The sequence below is a fragment of the Eutrigla gurnardus genome (assembly GCF_963514095.1).
Source record: "Eutrigla gurnardus genome assembly, chromosome: 11".
NCBI classification, from domain to species: domain Eukaryota; kingdom Metazoa; phylum Chordata; class Actinopteri; order Perciformes; family Triglidae; genus Eutrigla; species Eutrigla gurnardus.
In genome coordinates this window covers 11,240,482-11,260,694 of record NC_139925.1, presented here as the reverse complement: position 1 = coordinate 11,260,694, position 20,213 = coordinate 11,240,482, and the positions used below count along the sequence as shown (strand labels likewise).

Sequence of the window (20,213 nt, the reverse complement as noted above, 5' to 3'; positions counted from 1 at the left end):
GTAATGAGTCCTGTTCCACGGTACAGCCTCCTGGCTGTGGTACGCATATGCAGAGTGTAGATAAACCTGCCACCAGATATTAATGCTAAAGTGACGAAATATACAAATATAACACCAGAAAGATGTTGTGTTAGAGAACAGCAGGATTACACCAACGGCCCTGTGAAAGTACTGAGGTCAACCTCTCATTAGCCTGCATCAAAGGCCTCGGTTATATAGCTTTATGGAGTCATATTTCTGACATGAAACTCATATAAATCTGCAACACAGACTTTTCATTGTTTCAAAATGCTTGTTGTGTCCAACTATATTCAATCTCAGAAAATGATCACATTCAAGAAGATGAATATTTTCAAATTACCTTGAATTTTTTCTTTTTTTTTATTTCACCGTTGATTGACTGCTTTTTTAATCCACCAATTGTTCCAGCACTAAACTCAACAGCACACTTGAATCACAAAATGACTCTGCCTGTTTCTACTGAAGCCTGCATTGCTGCTGGTTGTAGACAAACACTGCAACGTAATAAAACACACACCGACAACAGAATTATGTGAGATCTACTGAAAAGCACCTACGCAGAAAAACTGGTTAACGGCTGATGAACGGACAGCTTCCTCTACACAACCATAAATTATATATATATATAATAAAGTCAGGGGTATAAAGAGTAGTGAGGAGAAAGTGAGTGTGTTCGTCACTGTGTGACAGACAGACAGACAGACAGAGAGAGAGAGAGAGACACCAGGTCCGGCCCATGGGAGATATTTAAGAGCATCAGTCGTGACAAGGACGTCAAGGTCATAACTCAATCTGTTGTCCAGTGTGTTTATGGAGTGGGACAGGAACTGGTTGACAGAGAGGAGCACACCCCCCCTCTCCCTCCCTCCCTCCCCTCCACCAACACACACAAACTGGCCCTATGTCCTAGGCTGCTGTACACAGAGCAAGCTGCTGACTGGGCACTTTGGGCCTGCTCAACTTCTCAACAAAAGGCCTGTTGTCTCCCTCTCTCTTGCTCCCTCTCTCTATCACCCTCCTCTGTCTCGCTGCCGCGTCCCTCTGTTTAAGTGTGCGGAGAAACGAAACCACTCGGCGGGGGGAAAAGAAGCAGAATGAGTCAGAGGAAAGAGAGAGAAGGTTTAAAAAAAAGGGGGATGGCTGCCGGTGAGTCAGAGGGGGAAAAAAAGACAAAAGCAAGAGAAACCGAGACTGACCGTGAGAAAAATAAACCCACACAGACAACAGCAGCAGAAGAAGATTGTGGACGTTGCATCCTGTCAGGGAGAATTGTGTTGCCCTCCACTCGGAGTGACTTTAAATCACTGTAACAGGCCCTTGAATCTGAAAAGAGCGGAGGGGGGGGAGGATGTGCAGGTACATCTCTGCCACTACTCTAATCCTTCAGGTAGAATATTGTCCATGTAGCGGGAGAGGATGAGCGCGTAATCCCAGGCATGAAATCTGCTGGATTGCAGCCACTTGGATTTATGAATTCAATTCAATCCGGTTTGAGTGCAGAAATGTCTTCTGCACCCTCCCTTCAGTCATACTCAATATTCTGAGTGAATGATCTACACCACAGTTTAATCAGAGTTGGAGATTGTCATAAAAAAAAAAAAAAAAAAAAGAGTGAGCCATTTTCGCATAGATGCACAAAAACAGGCTAAATAATGAATGATTTGTTTGTATGTTCTCTACAGCGAATGTGTTGAGTTTTGCACGGTCGAAACGCTAATAATTTACAGAGCCTCTGCCTGTCAACAATGGAGCATATGCTCTTCCTTTGGGGGCTGAGGACGTTTCTTTGGAGTCTTGGATGATTTCATAACATGTGCGTGTTCGGAGGCTCAGCTGGCAAAGGAGGCGCATCCGAGAACAAGAGCGGGCAGGCAGCATTAGTAGAGGATGAGTTGAGAGCAGGTTGCTATCAGCAAGACTCATATCTCATAACTCATCAACACTCATATTCCCTCTCTTCACACACATGCACACACCCAGATGGGGCTCCAGAGAGTTCATCCCTCGGAGCTGTATCTACCAGCTTCTCTGCCTGGAGGCGCTCTGTGAGTTTCTCACAAGTGTGCTTAAAAACATGGTAATCTCATCAGACGAACTACACTAAAGATGATGAAAAGCACAACACTTCAGTCAAAACAGCAGGAGCCGGGAGCGTGGCGGTTAACGCAGAAGACTGAGGAGGCATGATGAAGCGTGTCGCACAGAGAGAGTTTACACTGGAGAGAGAGGAGAGAGCAGGGCCATATCCTCTTTTAAATAACCACAGGCTGACTGGCCAGACTCACTACTGGTACTCCCCTCTAGTGCAGGCCTGGTCACCTCCGAGGCCCCGGGTTGCTCCAGCCTATATGAGATGTGTGTGTGACGAGAGCCCAAATAAACATTGTCAAGTCCACCCAAAGTCCAGCATCTCGCAGGGTAACAACCGTCAGTGTGTTTCAGTGTTATTCTGCAGCAGCAACACTCGATACAAGGAAGTAATAAAGCTTAGGGAAGCATTAGCGATTCAGTCAGCAGAGCAGCAAAGACAACCCACTCAGCATTACCTGCTACGGTCTGCTTGATAGTAGGAGACAGAAACCACGCTACAACCTGGCAACCGCACGCCACGGATCACATCGTGGTTTTTAAAACACTCAGACACCTCTGTTCGGGATAAATCTTCGGTTGTGTCCGATGTTTGTTTTGCATGTGGGACGTGTCAAAGAGAAGCATCGCTCTGCATCTCCTCCCCACATTCGGATTCTGTGGCTCGCCCTGCATTCAGGCCCTCGGGGCACGACACTGGTTGTGAGTAAGCCACCGGCTTCAGTCATTCACACAAGGCAAAACAGGCAAAACTAGACGAGGCTTTTACACTCGGTTGCCTTTTGTGTCTTTGCAACAGCGGAAACCAAACGAAACTGCTGAAGTGGAGGCTATAAGGACAGACCGCGCCGGATAAACTGTAATCATTAAGCATCACTGGGAGAAAAATCTGGTTAAATCGGTTATTACGGGGACGCCAACGTCTCTAAACGGGAAGGTGGACTGATGGAAACCACACTTCTGGATTGCATGCGTGCATGAGCAGGCTGCACTCACACACCCATGTGCAGGTCGATGTGGACCAACGTGTGTCAGTGGTACAACCGTCGTCATGGAAACAAGTCAGCCTTTCCCAATGTACCCTAACCATATCATGCCACCAATAACAAATTGGTTGATGATGGGTTTTTCCTCTCTCTCTCTCTCTCTCTCTCTCTCTCAACCATTACACAAAAAACCACAGACTACATTCACCACACCGTGTCAAACCACCACACCACCCATTTGTCATCTGTGGGTTGCACCGACCGGCCCTTGAGGGCAGCATGGCTTAGAATAAAGACAGAATATAGTCCTTGGCTGAATTAACCACAAATTGTGCATTGGACCTGCAGGTCAGAGTGAATAGGTTCAAAAGACACAGCCTAAGTGCAGAGAATAGTGTTGCATTACAACACTACAAATGTGTGACCAACTGCAACCTTCACGTGAACCTTTATTGCCCTTTTATAAGGATTTTTTTTTTTGTGTTAATAACAAATAAAGCTCCAAGTCTTGTTGTTGTGCAGCCACACACACACACATACACACACGCACGCACACACACGCGCACTTCTTGTACCAGACCACCCATATTGTGGGCTCTCCACCCCCCCAATGGCAAGGGCCACACTGCGGCTGGTCCGCTCCGTTTTTCAGCCCGCTCGCGAGCAGCTCTTACCGGTGGAGTGGTCCACGGGTCCTCCGCCGTTGTTGGCGAACAGGGCAGCGTACAGGTCAGGGTATGCCTTCTCCAGGGCCACACACAGGTCGAGGAAATGGTCGCTCTCCTTGTTCATCAGCATCTTCAAAAGGTGGTCTACTTTCTCGGCGCTGGACGAACAGTTCTGGTCCAGCTCGAACCTGTCGAGTTGGCTCAGGGTGCCGGGCACCAGCAGCTCGATCAGCCGGTCCGCATCCGTTATGGACTCCAGCAAGTTCTGGTGGCACTGGTCTAGCAACTCTTTGTGCTTTGGCTCCATGGCTATCCGCTGTAGTTCCGTAGCTTCTCCCCCCACCCCCCACCCCCCCTCTCAGCTAACCAGTGGATGGAATATCCTCACCGATCAAAAGTACCCGAGACGACTATCGAACTTAACTCCGGAGCCACCACGGCGTTAGCTCGCGCGGCGGATCAATTTTCATAGCATACCGAAAAAGGCACAAGAAGCCATATTTGTTGCCCAGGGCTGTTGACTGCACTAAACAGCGGTACATTTTTCCATCTTACTCGCGCGTGGCAGCTCGAGTCGCTTCTCGCTTCCTCGCGGAGGACGCTCCGGCCGAACACATTGTCCTCTCCTCGTGTCGCATGCAAGGCGCCCTTTGACGACTCCGCTGCTGGGGGAAAAACTCACGTAACTCCGCCGATGATCCCCCGGTTACACTGTATCCTCCGCCATGTCTGAGCAACTCAGCAGCTGCTGCCCGCTGTCAATCAACGTGCCGTTGAATGACCATATAAGGCGAAACGGGGCGGGGTTTCGACAAAAAACACACCTATTTCATCAATGGGCGTACACATCACAGCCGTACTACGTTGAACATCCCAGGCGGAAAAAAAGAGAGGATTTGCATGAAAATAGAGATATTTTAAAATATATAGTAGTAAAGGTGGTTAACAATTACAGTAAAGAAACCGTTTGTGTTTACAAAATGTAAATACTTCATCATTTGCATCTTCTGCTACTTTTACACTAATACACCTTTGACTTCACTGCATTGTTAACTTCAAGTCTACAGATTTAGATTTTACACACACAACATATCATGAGCACATACAATATAACGATTGGACAAATACCACTTAGCAGTGTGACAAATAATAAATATTACAACACTGTAACAATGGAAATTACAATAATAACATATATATATAATAGTAACCCTCACCAGAGCATTTTTTTGTTTGTTTTTTTTTGCATCATGACTCCTTATACTTTTTATATATGTATACATGTTTTAATGCAGGACTTTTACTTGTAATGGGGTATGTATATATTGTATATTGTATTTTTACTGCTTCCATGCAACTCTCTATATCACCACAGTGGATGAGATGAATTTACGCCATGAAAAAAATCTAAATAGTTGATGAACCGAGTAACATAAATACTCATAATCTTGATTTAACACAGACACATCCAATCTAACCCCCACTGACTATGAAAAATGCTAATGCGGTGATAATAAAAATACAAGGATTTTTGCATTATAATTGATGTGACCACAGACTCCATGTTTCTAAATCTAAAGCTTGCAACCTATTGTCCGTGTGCGTGTATCTTGTGTGTTGGATTAGAAAGAAGAGGGCCGCGAGCCACATGTGAACAAGCAATATGTGAGGGTGACAAATGAAATGTTTTTTTTTTCTTTTTTTGAGTAGGATTTGTGAAATATAATATGACGATGATGGATGCACTCAGCTTCCAGTCTGCTGCTGAATACAGATTGCTGGCACAGAGGCAGGCGTCTGCATCCATACCTCTCAAAGCGTGACCTTATTCATGCATGCACCGAATCTCATTGTGACATCTTCAACCCTCTCCCCCTCTCCCTCCTCAGCTGCTATGAGGGCTCTATGGCTTGTGCAACCATGTGCCATCCCTGTAGATGAAAAATTAATTACAATTCCTTCATATCAAAGGCAGGCCCCCACTGCTAACACAGATTGGACGTTTCTGTCTGTAATCCTACTTGGGGGACATTCGTGTGAATAGAGGGGTATGAATGACTTAAATATTTAGACAACAAGGGTGGTGTTTCTAGCTGTTTGATCATTTACTGAAATATAATTAAACAGGTTTGTTTCTCAGACAGCCTGGATCAGTGCAGATAATAGATTCATCTTTTATTGAAGAGACCGCCGGCATCATTTATCCTTGTGAATTTGTCTCAAACTAAAAAATTTACAGATATTTTGCTTTATTGCCTGTCTGAATAGAGTCTGAATCTAGCTAATGGGGAGCTGTCTGTGGTAAGGGGGGCGAAACTATTTCACTTGACAGCTTCACTCACTTTTGACATGCTTTTATTTACTGCATTTCCAATTATACAGAATGAGACGTCTTGCTAAAAGCAACAAGAAAGCAGCAGCTTAGGCCTGAGCTAGAGAGAGATTCAGATGTCTATGAGAATATGCCAAACACTGCCAGACTTGGCTCCGTGTCTATGGCCTTGACACACATTTAGAAGAGTGATCCAAGAGACCTTCGCCCAAAATTGTCTCATATTTGGGCATGCCCAAAATGAATTATTAAGTGTTGCTGGGTTTCGTTTGCACCGCTTCAAGGTTGGGTCAAATTCTGGATGGAGTAGGACAAGCCTACGCAGGCTGTGAAATATTATAAATGGCATCAGAATGTGTTTAAGACATTCATTTAAGACAAAGCTATTATTGCAGCACAATACCTTAGACCTTGAGTCACTAAGAGAGGATTCCCAAATGATTAGATCGGCTATAACAGACTTTAAATTAAGTAATTTGTGGTTTTTAATTAACAGTGACATACATAGCCTTCAGCTGCATGCCTGCAATGGATGGGAGGTTTCTGATCATAATGATACCAAAACTACAATGTTGGCCACATGCCGAACACTTTGAAATTACCTCATATTGAAATGATGCTCTCAATACCGATCGAATCGCTTGTAATCTTCATTAAAATGATAGTAATTCTAATCTTTAAGCATTTTCTGGTCAATTTTAACATGATTTGATCAAACATGACTCTTCTAGCATGTTTCCTCTCAACAGCGCTGCAGCCATGCTAGACTTGTTTAAGGTGGCCAAGGCAGTTTTATGGATGCCATCAATCCCCCCTCATAGTTATTGATCATAGTGCAGTTACCTCAGACACACTTCTGGGGCCAGCAGAGCACGGAGCCACATCTCTCCAGTCAAGTGTGTTCAACAGCATTTTGAGTTGAGCCAGCAGGATGTAGCCAAGAAACCATGTGTGTATTGATTGAGTAAAAATGCTGTTTATTTAAGTCACCACTTATAATAATAAATATACTTGTTTATTATGTTGTTTATACAAATTTAACCTGAATTGTGACCAATAAAGATATCATTGCATCACGTAATGATCAATATTCTTCACAGCCGAGCACTTGAATGAATGTTGCCTGTTGAAATTTAAAATTCCAACTTTTGGTGGGGGTTGGATTAAACCGTCACTGCCCTCTACTGGCCAACTGAGTCTATTAGATTCCAGAGATAACAGTATCAGAGCAAACAGGAGAAGGTCATGACAGTTTTGGAGGTTTTTAACTTGTTAGTGTACCATCTGATGTTTGTATTGCACCTAGTGATGAATATGCTTGTAAAGCAGTGAAGGGACACGATAGACATTGCTTTGCATTTTTCAAATCATTTCATATGTGTATTACATTTCCGACAATGAAGCTCGTATACTTCCAGCGTGCGTTCTCAATATTTATTTTCCGAGACTCATGAAGATAAAATCAGCAACAATCTATGAAATGTGATATATGACTTTTACATGCTAGAATGACAGGACTAAGGCATACAAATCAAAGCATGCTGCAAATGCAGCACAAACATGAGCGAAAGGGTAGACAAAATATAGAATTATAGAACATTAACAGACAACTTTGGTACTTAGCTGCTATGTATTCTATGTCTCACACTTTATTCAGCATTGCTGAACATTATGAAATTAGCTGATAAACGGGCCAGATATCATTAGATATCTGATTATATTGGCAAAAGTGATATAAAATATCTCAAAAATATATAGCTCTTAATGTAATCTCATTCAAATCTATTGTATGGCCATCTACATTCAACTCATATATCCAGCAAAGATATCACTAGTGAAAAAATATAAAAAAAACCTTTGTGTGCATACTGTAGAAAAGAGACAATATGTAGCAATACATACAAGGTTCTTAAAAGTAGGTAAACATTGCATTGGTTGTACTGGGATGGCATGCAGGTTTTGAGTTTTGTGTATAGTGCATATAGATAAGGCAGAAAACTGATATTTATAGAACATTCTCATTATGTAGCAGGCACGGTTCCCTTTTCAGTCACTGCCCCCACAGAACTTCAGTAGGAGTTTCTTGTAGTCTCCCGATGTGTCTCCCTGTCAATCAAACAAATGTGTCAGCAAACTTGTTGTTTTTAAATCACGTATGCCTGTTGGGTTGTTTGTATTAAGTACAATATATGATGAAGATACTCACAGAGATGTGTGTGTACAGCGACTTGCCGTAGTTTTTGACATACTCCTGGCGGATATCCAGCATGTCAACCTCAGAGCGGGAGACCATGATCCGGATTAGGGTTGTGTCTTTGGTCCCAGCTCCCTGAACGCATGTGCACACAATGAGAGTTACATACATTAAATATTATGCTACACTTATTTAGTTACGTATAGGATCATTATCCAAACAACACAGGGTTTCTCACCTTCATGGCCTTGTAAAGTCTCTCCGCAAAATATGCAGGCGTGTGCTTAATACACTTCACTGAAACAGAAAATACCTATTTAGTACAACCCAAGCACAGTGTACTCATTAGTTCATACTTTGCATCCTTTTTTTTAAACGAACAAGATAATTTAACTACAATTAAGTGCATATGGGTGAGGATAATGCAGACAGCAATACTTTACTTAATTGCCATCTAAAAAGTGAACTATGAAAAATCAAATCAAAGCAAATTTTAAAATAATTTTATATTGAATGAAATTACTATGTGGACTCTGAAGGGCATATCACTCGTAATGACAAACCTATAGGTATCTGTAGCTCTACAGAGCTTTTAAGCTTGTTTGATCCCAGCAAAGTTACCATCTGTTTGTTAACACAGACAGAAAATATTAGCAGCTAGCGGATGGAGAAATATTTTTTTCTAAGGAATTGGTGGAGACTAAAATAGAGCTAAAAGGAGAGTAAATATCAGATCTCATTCATCGGACGGCAGGAAACATGACCGCCATAATGTGACAATGTTGCTCACATTGTTTCTAAGATTTACTGCCCACTAGTGGCCACATTGATTAATACATTTTTAATGCAACTTAAATATGGAAAAAGAAGAAGAGTGATATGGCACACACCATCAAAACCGATGGGAGACATAAACACTGCACTGCACACCACCGCACAATGAAAACATAGAGAACGGGTTTGCAAAACCACTGGAAGGATTCAAATAAACCACATCTAAAAACAGATTACTGTACCATAACCCTGAGAAATGTTGGCAAAGAGAGGAGGATAGGGGGGAGAGAGATTATGCATTTAACAGTGCTACTTCCTCCAGTTCTTTAAAGGATATTATGACAGCAATAATACAAACGGAATGCAAAGACAATAAAAAATGTTGAACATGTTCACGAGTCATTAACTAATGACGTGGAGCAGATTCTGACGCTCACGTAAGATGGGTGTGATCCATGTGAGACTTGAATAGGCGTGCTCATGTGTGTGCGTATTCTTACCCACTGCCAACATGCCACTCTCAAGGTCCCCGGACATCTCCCTGCCTATGCTCTTCTCGATATCCCTGCCACACATCTGCTGGTACTGGAGGAACACTGTACACACAAACATGCAGTATTCATCCACCATCAGTAATAGTGCTAACAAGGCACTGAAGTTGCAATTGTGGCCTGATTTCCAATTATCCTTTAATGTGTTTTAAATGCTGAACTGTATTTTAGATTATGCTTGTAAGCATGTCTCCATAGAGATTACCTGCTCTGAGATGAGGTTTGCTCCTGGCGCACAAAATGGCATTAAACTTGGACTCATCTGTTCCAAGCTTGTTTTCTCCGGCAGCATACAGGGACTATATGGAGAGCAGCAAAAGTAATTAACAATATAAGAACTACCAAGTTGCACACTAATCAAAATCAAACATTCATTGTTAACAAGAGTGAAGCAGACTTTACCTGAGCATCTTGTTTGGCCAGAGAGATGTCAACATTCTGTCGTTCGTCACGATTACCCTGAAGAATACACAACACCATATTCCTAATTAATTCTGAAAGTAGTTGGTAAGAGACAGGTATAAATGTTATTAATATGTATTATGTGTGTACCTGGGCAAGGGAGATCAGGAGCCTGCGGAAGTGGCCTGAAGTATCCCCACTAATAGCATCCTCCAGTGTCTTCTTGTATTCTGAAATGGTATAAAAAAAGTAATGAAATTAAATTTCTTATTAATGACTGAAACGGCTTGTCGCTACTGACTTCATGTGTGACAGATTCCTGGCCAAAACATCTGCATTTACAAACGTTATGGTGGTACTCCACTCTAGATACACTGAGCCTATCCACTAATCTAATACAACACTCAACACAGTGCTGTGTGAAAAAGGAGACATTAGGGCAAAGCAGTCCATTAACCACCCCGAGGCATCTCACCTTGTTTGTAAATACGGTTTATCTCCTTGATTTCAGCATTGGAGCGAGAAGACAAGATCTCTATCAGACAGGCTTCATCGGTTCCGGCTCCCTGTTAGGAAGACAGAACAATGATAACCTGACAACCTCATCCTCTCGCCCTGTAGCAGCCTAAATGATTCCTGTTATTTTTGTCAATTCAATCCTACAATAATGCAAATTTTACAACATTTTATAATAATTTAACACGTATATACACCTCATCTAGGAACTTTTTTTTTTCTAACAAGAAGTAAGCAAAACCATTTCATAACCTGGATTATTCTATGTTGACAAAAAAGATGTTGCATTTACCTTTATGGCACTGTGGAGCTCAGAGGCATCAAACTCGGCCGGGGTCTTCAATGTGGCCATGACCAGCTTTCTAAAGTCTCCAGACAGTTCTGAATGCAAGTCCTTGATCAGATCCTGAAAATGGAAACATGACTCAAAACCATCATTAACTGCTGTTGAGAATAACTACAACAAGGTATGTGGCATAGCTATAATTCGCTCTCCATTTTACTAGCAGTACGAGCACCTGTTGTCTGCTCGTCACCATTATGCACTAGTGCTAGTATAATGCACACTGAGCAGTGTATTATTATATCTTGAGACATGATTATATGTTTTGTAAACATTATTTGTTTTAAACAACTCCTCTCCTAATGGAAAATGGCATCAGGTATCACTTTAAGAACATGTTCATTCAACAAGAAGAACTGTTACCTTCCCATAGGATGTTTTGTAGGCTCGGAGCAAAGGCGCGCGCTGCCTGTTGGAGCGACTCCCCAGTAAGTCGATAATGGCTTGCTCGTCAGTTCCTGCACAGACAGGCCCACAATGTCAAATGAGAAAGAAAATGACAGATAAAGAAACTGAACGTCTGAATTTCCAATTCAACTTCCCAAATGGACACACAGTGAATCGTGTGCATCCGGAGGATATTATTAGGCTGTCTGCTTATAGCACTCACCAAAGCCCTTCATGGCTTTCCTCAGGACTTCCACATCTCTGAGTTGGTCCGCTCCGGGAAAGTCCTTGATTGTTCCCCTGAATCCTCTCTGAGATAACAATAAAGCAATTTCCGCAGTTCAACAAGTGTTATTTCCACAAAAAGTTCAATCTGTTTTATGAGATTACAATGTAAGTGAATGTAAGTGTATGAAAGTGTGTGTGTGTGTGTGTGCATCATACAAAAGAGCCATAATGAGGTCGATATTAATTTCTTTAACCCACAGGGACCAAAAAGTATTTTCAGCGTCTCTTACATTGACAGGTGGAGCTATTGGCATGCCTCCTCCTCCTCCTGCGTAGGCTGGCATGGACGGATTTGGTGAAGGGACCTTTGGGTAACCTGGCATAGGTGCTGGCGCTCCTCCATAACCAGGCATGGACGGGTTGGGTGATGGTGCACGGGGGTACCCAGGCATTGGCTGGCCAGGCTGACCAGGGTAGCCCATCCCTGGGCCTTGGGGGTGTTGCATGCTCCCTCCTGGCTGTGGGTACAGGCCATATGACTGTTGGTTAGGGAAGGGGGCACCATACCCACTAGGCTGTGTGGTAGGTGGGTAGCCCCCAGGGACTTGGGCGAACATGGATGGATTTTGAGTAAAAACCCCCATGCCTGCAGAGATCTGGTGGGCCTGTGATTTGGAAAGATTGGCATCCCATAATATGTGTACAGACCGTTGAAGATTATTTCATGCAAAGCATAGACAGCTGGTCACACCTTATTGGGCTTAGATTTAGATATATCAATCAAATAATAATGCTAATAATAAATAATAATCAAATACCTCTTAACCTGGATCTAACGTCAGAGGAGAAACTGAAGTTAATGTTCCAGATGTTTTGAACTTCTTCCAGTTATACGATGTATAAGTATCCAAATAAAGTGTGGCCATGTTGTATAGTAAGATGGAAATGCATATAAAAGATACAAGAATATAAAATAGATAAGACAATGATTTAGAAAAGTAAAAGGGATTAAAAAAGTTACAATAGATTGAAAGGTTTAAGAAGCATGGATAAGAAGGAAGTTTGTGATGTTTTTTCTCATGCAAGCTTACAGAGAAAATGGTGATGCTGGGGATTATAAGATACAGACGTTTGGAAAAGTCTTACCGTAAAGTCAAAGGATGTGATATTCCATGAATGGCTGTGTAATTAATTCTAACTGGAATATTCAACGCAATGATGTTGCATTACGCATATATTTAGAATATTCTGGATGCAGGTGCAGCTGTTTTTTTTTTAGGCTAAACTTACCATGCCAGCATTGTATCCTGGGTTGGATAAGTTGTCAAGACCAATGGATGGATATCCACCAGCAGGGCCGCCTCCCCAGCTGCCTGCAGCAGACAACAAAGACAAAACTGTTCAGGGAAATTGAGGATGCGTTGTGCTACTAAATGAGTAAACGACTCATACAGGAATGACCTTTCTGACAGGATGTTTCTTTTTCCTCACTTTCCAACTAATCAATAGGTAGGTGAAAGTGAGCTGAACAGAGAATAGGAGTACTATGTGAAAGATGGACTGTGGGACTTCCTTCTCTTAGCAACAGCAGTGGTTTGTTTGTTTTCGAGGGAAAAAAAAAAATCCACTCTGCTAACTATAATTCTCATGATCCCTTTTGCCAACAACATACGTGACTCACCCTTTCTATGCTAGGCACCGGAATATCAGAACATCTTAACCCATAACACTGTTTTTAACTTGAATGTATTTTTCTGTACTTTCATTTTCATTATTACTGTGTTGCGCTTTATGTGGTATATGAGAAAATGTTGTTCCTTTTGCATAGCGGCTTACCTTGTGGTGGGGCCTGTGGGTAGCCCCCAGCATGCGGTGGATAGCCTCCTGCCTGTGGAGGATAGCCACCAGCTTGTGGAGGATAGCCCCCAGCCTGTGGTGGATAGCCCCCAGCCTGTGGAGGATAGCCCCCAGCCTGTTGAGGAGGGTAGCCGCTTGGCTGCTGTGGGTAGCCTCCAGCTTGGGGAGGGTAAGCTCCAGGCTGAGGTGGGTAGGCACCAGGTTGTTGAGGGTAAGCCCCGGGCTGTTGTGGGTATCCACCGGCCTGAGGGGGGTATCCTGGGTAGCTCATGGCCTTAAGCATAAAACAGAACTGTCAGAGGGTTGCCAAATACAATAGATTCATAATATGTGAGAATCATCTTGTGCAGCAATCTAGACAAAAATGTACTTCATCTGTTGGCAAATGCCAATTAAAAGGAAAGAACAATACACTGTAAAGCCAACAATAGAATTAAAAACATGTAATGACAAACAATGTAATGAACTGCAAACTCTTTATGACAGGACAATTGGATCAGACATCTTAGATGAGTAGTGGAGGTGAGACAACTTTATTTTTGGTTAAACTTAGCTTAGTATAAGCCTCCACTCCAATATGCCTAATTGTCCCATGGTAAGTCTGACTTCAGTGAATGGAACAGTCTTCTCTGCTTTGCATTTTATGGACAAAATGTGCTGTGTGTGTTTGAATAGTCCCACAAAGCAGGGAAGCTGTATAACAGAGGTAAAAGCCAATAAGATATAAGCATGTAAAACCAATGGATACAGCATTTACATTTATTTATTTATTAACAGACTTTTGTCCACATGCACACTGACTCTGGATCCAACTGTGAAATAAATACATGCTACACATCATCCTCATGGGAGTTGTTTGTTAAGATCTTTATCGTCAAAGGTTTTTACAAGAAAAAAGGCCCCAATGTGAGGTAATAACCTCGTAGGCTGACGGTTAATATGAGCTAACTTTAACTTCCATAAATGTCTGCTCCGTACTGTCGCTGGGTGTGTCAGTTCACTCACTTTTAAAAACGTATGACGATTGGCGAAACTTTATACTGATAGTTTAACAATATGCTAAATATATAACGATAGTCTGGTGGAACAAATACACTAAGCTAGTTTACAACACGGACAAATGTTTCGTCAACTGCATTAGCTAATACAGCGCTGCTTCGGGCCTGTACACATTCCTGTTGAAAACAAGCTAACGTTAAAAACACCTCCCCGAATCCAATTTCCTTAAGACGGCGAGATTCGCCGCGTCAACTGAGCACCCTGCTAAATGTCGTATATTAGCTCCCCAGCTGGCGAACCATTAAATAAACGAACAAATAATATTCAAGCAGAAAAAGAGTGAAGCTAAGACCAAAGAGGAGTTCTGTAGCCTTAAAGGGTTGAGCTAAATGCACCAACTGTAAGGACGTTGACAGACTAACGTCCGCCTCGGGGGAAAAGCAGCGGAGCGACGTTTAAAACACGAAACGACTCCGAAAATAGTCCCCACTTATCCAAATATAACTCATAACGCGAGCTAATGTGTCATTCGTTATTCTAGCCCGGTCTGTTTGAGCAGTTGTTTGATTTTTTAGCACTTACTTTGGTCTGTTTGCAGTCTCTTCCTGGAGGACGTATTTCTTCTGTCCAGGCGCAGATGTAGCTGAACTTAACTAGTATGGGTGGGACTCATACTTTCCATTTAAGGAACCAACCCATTTGTCTGCCCGTCACACACACAGAGAGCAGTGACAGTCACACACACACACACTCGTCCTCTGACCACGTGACAACAACAAATATGTGTTCATCAATAGATGTATGGAAACCCTAATGGCATGATGGAAAATGTGACCTCACCCAAGTGAAATAAAACTCGAGCGTAACACGTCACCTGTCATGTCACAATAGGTCTATTATTTCATAACCAACACACATTTACCAATTCCTAAAAATAGGATTAGATTATAAAGTGTAAGATGTAATGATGTATAGTAATGACGATATTATATTACTGTATATTATTAGCCTATATACATGTATTTAAAGTTACAGAACTATAATTACAATGGAGTCTGTAAATTAAATTATATCATTATATTTATAATAAAATAATAGTTATAATAATAATAATAAGTGCTTTACAAGAGAAAAACAAGAGAAAAACAGCATATAAAAGACAGGGATCATAAAACAAGTTTAAAAAATAAATGTAATGTAATACCATATTTTTTAATAGCATAAAGCTGTGTGACTGCACTGTATGAATGTTTATAATTGTGATTGTGATGTCATGATAATCACTAACAACGAAGTGTTATTTTTGACCTACCTACAAGTCACCGTGTGTGTGCGTGCGTGTGTGTGTGACATTTGCCACCAGAGGGAGCCCTTTTTAAAGTTTTCTCCACACCAACAGGCCTGCCTGCCACTTCAGGTTGGCTTGAAGGCCGGAACATGCATGCAGGCTGGCTTTAAGGTGTTGATCTTATCGATTGATTAACTGATTTAATTAATCAGTATTTTCTAATGGTGCTTATTTAGCAATTGATCCAGCTTTCTGCTGTTTCATATATATGAAGCAATATTTTTCAGACGGCTGATCAAAAATAGTGACAGAAAATCCATCCATCGTCTACCGCTTATCCTGTATTCAGGGTCGCGGGGGGGGGGGGGGGGGGCTTGATGGGGAATTTAATTAGCTGCAAATGAAACCCTGCAGACTCACTGAATTAGCATAAGTTAACAAAAACACATATTAGTCAGTTAGGTGCAACTACTCACCTCTGGCCCGGAATAAACAAAACACCTATCGCCCCCCTCTCTCTCACTCACTCACACACACGCACACACACACACACACACACACACACACACACACACACACACACACACACACACACACACACACACACACACACACACACACACACACAATACTTTTCAACACCTACAGACAACAAATGTTATCTTCTATCTTTATTTTCTACAAACAAAAAAAAGTCATTATTAATGATTGACAAGTAAGTAAATGTCACCATACGGCTCAGAGATAGTCCGTTAACATATTTTTGTGTTATGTCAAGCCGAACTGCTGGGTTGAACCATATGTCTCATCCAGCGGGCCATAAATGAATATTCATGTAAACAAGACGCTGATTGGCCCGCGTCTACGATGACGCAGAGGCGTCCTCATTGCATATTAAAGCATCCTCTCTCTCTGCCCCGCTGCAATAAAGGCAGATAGCGGACCATGGGGAGCAGGGGGAAAACTTTTTATACTGACATGTTAGCGCAATGACTTTTGAGTAACGTCTAACTGGGACGAGGCTCCCGGCGTGAGGAGGACAGGGCCCCCCTTTTTTCGGGAAGAAAAAAAAAGGAGCACTTTGCCATCTTGCCGGGGAACTGGAGCGTAAACAAAAAAATATATAAAAAATAAAAAAAAGCAAATACGCGAAGAGTTGCGAGCGGTCCCGAGAATCAGCGGCGGAAAATCCAGTTCAGCCATTTGAATTGAAAGATGAGCTTGTTGTCTGCCATAGACACGAGTGCCTCCGTGTACCAGCCCGCGCAGCTTCTCAACTGGGTCTACCTCTCCTTACAAGACCCGCACCAGACCAGCGCCTTTGACGCGTTCAGACCCGAAGGCAACTCTCCCCACCCGGATCTCGGTTTCAGCAAGACTCCCGCAGCGGCGGACCTGAGCTCTTCCCTGAACTCCAACTATCTCAACAACTTCTTTCAGCTGCAGCGCAACGAGGTGAACGGCGGCATGACGCACACATATCTGGGCTGTTAGTTGGGATAGTTGGGACGTTGTGGTTGTGTGATCGTGGGCTAGAATGAGAATCCATGTTGGGTTTTTTGTTTTTTTACGTCTGTGCAGCAAATGTTTTAGCATGTACAACATGGTGGGACATACATATTTATGATTTATTTCTAATATGGACTTCAATTTGCCTTATTATATCATCATGACAGGGTATTAGCCTTTGAACATTGTTGGAAATAAGCTTACTGATATATCAGGACAGTTATTTGGCCAATAATTTTATATAAAACAAGTAAAACACTGTATGAATAGCTGATTCCACAGGAGGGAGTCAACACTAACAGTCACTAACTTACTAACACCACTATAAACTCACATAGTTATACTCTAACTGCAGGAATATTATGGGATAAATGTAAATTGAAGCATATTAAAGCTTAAATGTGCAAATAAGACCTTACCAGATGACTAAATGTCACAACAAGGCTTTAAACCATTACATTCCCTTTTCCTCCAGGCTAATGTCACTACAGCAATTGGTCTGTTTTTCAGCATGCTGATGCGTTATGGTTCAAATTAAAAGGTGAGGGAAAAACTATGTTTTAATCAGGCATGTTTTTGATCAGAGGGATAAGGAGACACAGATGGAAATATAATTCCCCGTGCACGCCTCTCTCTGGAGAGAGCGGTCCACTGCAGCCTCCTGCTGAGCTCTGCTGCCTCTGACTCCTTCAAATAGACCAGGTTCTGCAAACAAAAATCAATCCCTGTTTACACTACTTGTCTATTTTTGTAGCTCGGTGTAATTTCAGGGACAAACATGCTGATAATGTCTGCAGGGGGTAAACCCGATACTGTGCGGGCCATACAGGAAGCCACACACACACACACATGCATGAGCTACATACACAACACACACCACAAAATAATAATCACGTATGGGCAAAGTAGTGGACTATGCAGTGAGTTTCATAGCGTGTTGATTACACAGCAGTGGAGTTCCTCAGATCTATGCGACTCTGACGCTGTGTGTTGGAAACTCTAGGCAACTGATGTAGTGGATGGATGGCGTATTCAACATCCAGAGGCAGTGTCCATTATTATGGCAGTAACCATAGAAGCCCTTTGAAGTCATTTAACATGAAACAGTCCCCTGGAAATTGGGTGTGCACATTATACATTACATGCAATTGTGTAATGGCATTCAATTGGCATGAGTGTTTCAAACCGAGGGAACACATGCAGTCTGGAAACGGTTTTAAGGGATGGGGGCTGGGGGGGTGCATTTTGCAACTTATGATACCGGCTAGGCCAAGTAAAAGAAACCACTGCAGAGATGTGATGCTGAGATGAGTAATGCAAAGTGTGGTTCCCTTTCGGATCCCACAACAATCCACTCCATGTGAAATAGTGATAAATGAATGAAATCGTTTGGAAACTCATATTGGGCCACAAGTCAAGTATTCTTACCACGATCTCATCTGCTGACCTTTTTATTTCACTTTTACTCCCTTTTTTAACAAAGTTAAGGGTTATGAAGACGAGTACTTATGGACCACTCTGGGTTGAGTTAACCTACGGAAGTTATTTTACCTCAAATCCGTCCCCCTTTTTAAAGTTTCCACCAGGCGTGTATGTGTGTGATGGACCCCTGCAGCGTCACACCCCCATCCCTGGACCTGTGAAAATAGACACAGATCTGCTACAGTTGTCCACCTCACTTGGACACACAGCGACTGGTAATGATACCAGTTTAGCTCTCATTGTGTCGGCCAGCGCAGACACACACACATCCGTCACCACACACACATAAACACAAGACCTCCCGCTGAGCCTTTCACTCTCTCTCACTCACTGGCCTGCTCGCTCACTCACTCACCTCGCTCAGACACACAAAATAAACAAACTCCCCCCGCCATTAGCAGATGTGTGTGAAATCAGTTTCCTTTGGGCTGACAGTAGGAGGGTTTCGGGGGCCAAACGTGGAGCAGAAACCGAGCAAAGTTTCCCGTTTCATATTTATTCAAATCATTTCACAGCCTGCATTAAGACTTGAATTTGGCGATTACACAAACATGCACATTTCCTAACGGGGGAAGGTAATATATAACGGTAATGCACAGCGCCTAAAACACACAGCAGATGGAAAACTTGAGAAACTACAGAGCCGTAAGCCTTGATTTATGACGACTACATGTAATAAATGAACATGAGTTTTAAAGCTGGACCTGGTTAGCAAGACAATCTCACAGGCTACAGATAAAGATTTGGCTTCGAGCCCCGGGCCGGGGATGCCAAATCTAAGGTTTCTGCTCCGTGCAACATCGACGGGAACATCATTTCCCAGACACAAACCTGACGCGACCATCAGCGGGGGAGGAAGAGTTCATCTGTGGATTTCATACTTGTCATGGTGTCTCAAATATTTGCCATGAGTGCAGTTAAACTATTAAATGTCAAGGCAGATGACAAGTCGGACTGTTTGTTTTGCATCCTGTCCACAGGGGGTTAATTACCTGACCATCTGAGGATAAAAATGCCAGGGCTAAGATCAACACAATTTCACCCAGGGGTCAATCCCTGCATGTTTCGTTTCTGGATCGCATTTGGAACGGAGGAAGACACAAATGAGAAGGGGAAATCAGCGACTGCAGGCAATTCTTTCCCCGTTTTTAATATTCAGAGGGCATCTTCTGGGGAATTCACTGGGCCCCGTGGCATACAACGGCGCGCTCTGTGGCTCCGGGCAGGGCTACATACACGGACCATGGCTAGTTTACCGCCAACACTGCATGGCGACATTGCTGATGTTCCACAGGCTGGCGAGGGAACATGCCTCCCATCTTGTTTACAATGAGTCATCCTCTGTAAAGTCCTGTCTTTCTCTGCGGACATGCTCAGTACTTTTCCAGCTCATGAGCACAGCTGGGCCTCTCGCCAGATGTTCTGAATTTAATGAGAGAAATGATCTTGGAGGGATTTTTTTTTTTTTCTTCTTCTTCTTCATTTTTTTTTGATGCAACAGAAAAATAGGGCAGAGAGCACTCAAAGGAAATTGGTGATTAATCTCAGCAATTGTAACACTCCAAAAAAACAGAAATGTAATATTTCA

The 20,213-nt window shown here is 42.6% G+C and overlaps 3 protein-coding genes across 10 annotated transcripts in view; 1 reads left to right on the top strand and 2 right to left on the bottom strand.

The window, feature by feature from the left end:
- The window catches only part of dlg5a (discs, large homolog 5a), a 33,549-nt gene extending 29,423 nt beyond the window's left edge, over positions 1-4,126 (bottom strand). For 4 of the 5 annotated variants that reach the window (XM_084021773.1, XM_084021774.1, XM_084021776.1 and 1 more), the window contains exon 1: positions 3,770-4,126. In XM_084021773.1, coding sequence (XP_083877899.1) covers positions 3,770-4,070 — 301 coding nt within the window. In that variant the 5' untranslated portion in view covers positions 4,071-4,126. The remainder of the gene's footprint in view (positions 1-3,769) is intronic. The other variant, XM_084021775.1, reaches the window with a different exon arrangement.
- A 3,389-nt stretch (positions 4,127-7,515) lies between these two features.
- anxa11a (annexin A11a) lies at positions 7,516-15,071 on the bottom strand. 2 transcript variants are annotated; one of them, XM_084021708.1, is made up of 15 exons: positions 14,929-15,071; positions 13,327-13,621; positions 12,781-12,863; positions 11,781-12,155; positions 11,486-11,573; positions 11,239-11,333; positions 10,825-10,938; positions 10,492-10,582; positions 10,167-10,246; positions 10,017-10,073; positions 9,820-9,913; positions 9,564-9,659; positions 8,528-8,586; positions 8,302-8,424; positions 7,516-8,201 (listed from the first exon to the last, which is right to left on the bottom strand). In XM_084021708.1, the coding sequence occupies exons 2-15, from the start codon at positions 13,616-13,618 to the stop codon at positions 8,142-8,144; spliced, it is 1,707 nt and encodes a 568-aa protein (XP_083877834.1). In that variant the 5' UTR covers positions 13,619-13,621; positions 14,929-15,071; the 3' UTR covers positions 7,516-8,141. The 2 variants fall into 2 exon arrangements, with proteins under 2 accessions (XP_083877834.1, XP_083877835.1); XM_084021709.1 differs by having other exon boundaries at positions 11,781-12,008; positions 14,929-15,070.
- Positions 15,072-16,551: 1,480 nt separating this feature from the next.
- zcchc24 (zinc finger, CCHC domain containing 24) overlaps positions 16,552-20,213 on the top strand; it is a 34,576-nt gene continuing 30,914 nt past the window's right edge. The window contains exon 1 of one of the 3 annotated variants that reach the window (XM_084021525.1): positions 16,552-17,089. In XM_084021525.1, coding sequence (XP_083877651.1) covers positions 16,850-17,089 — 240 coding nt within the window. In that variant the 5' untranslated portion in view covers positions 16,552-16,849. The remainder of the gene's footprint in view (positions 17,090-20,213) is intronic. The other 2 variants (XM_084021524.1, XM_084021526.1) reach the window with 2 other exon arrangements.

Bases quoted from the DNA above. Each gene is read 5' to 3' on its own strand.
- anxa11a (XM_084021708.1), bottom strand. From the start codon at position 13,618: ATGAGCTACCCAGGATACCCCCCTCAGGCCGGTGGATACCCACAACAG. The intron at 12,864-13,326 runs GTAAGCCGCTAT...TGTCTGCTGCAG, and splicing joins CCCACAGGCCCCACCACAAG to GCAGCTGGGGAGGCGGCCCT. The intron at 10,247-10,491 runs GTGAGATGCCTC...ATACCATTTCAG, and splicing joins AAACCGTATTTACAAACAAG to AATACAAGAAGACACTGGAG.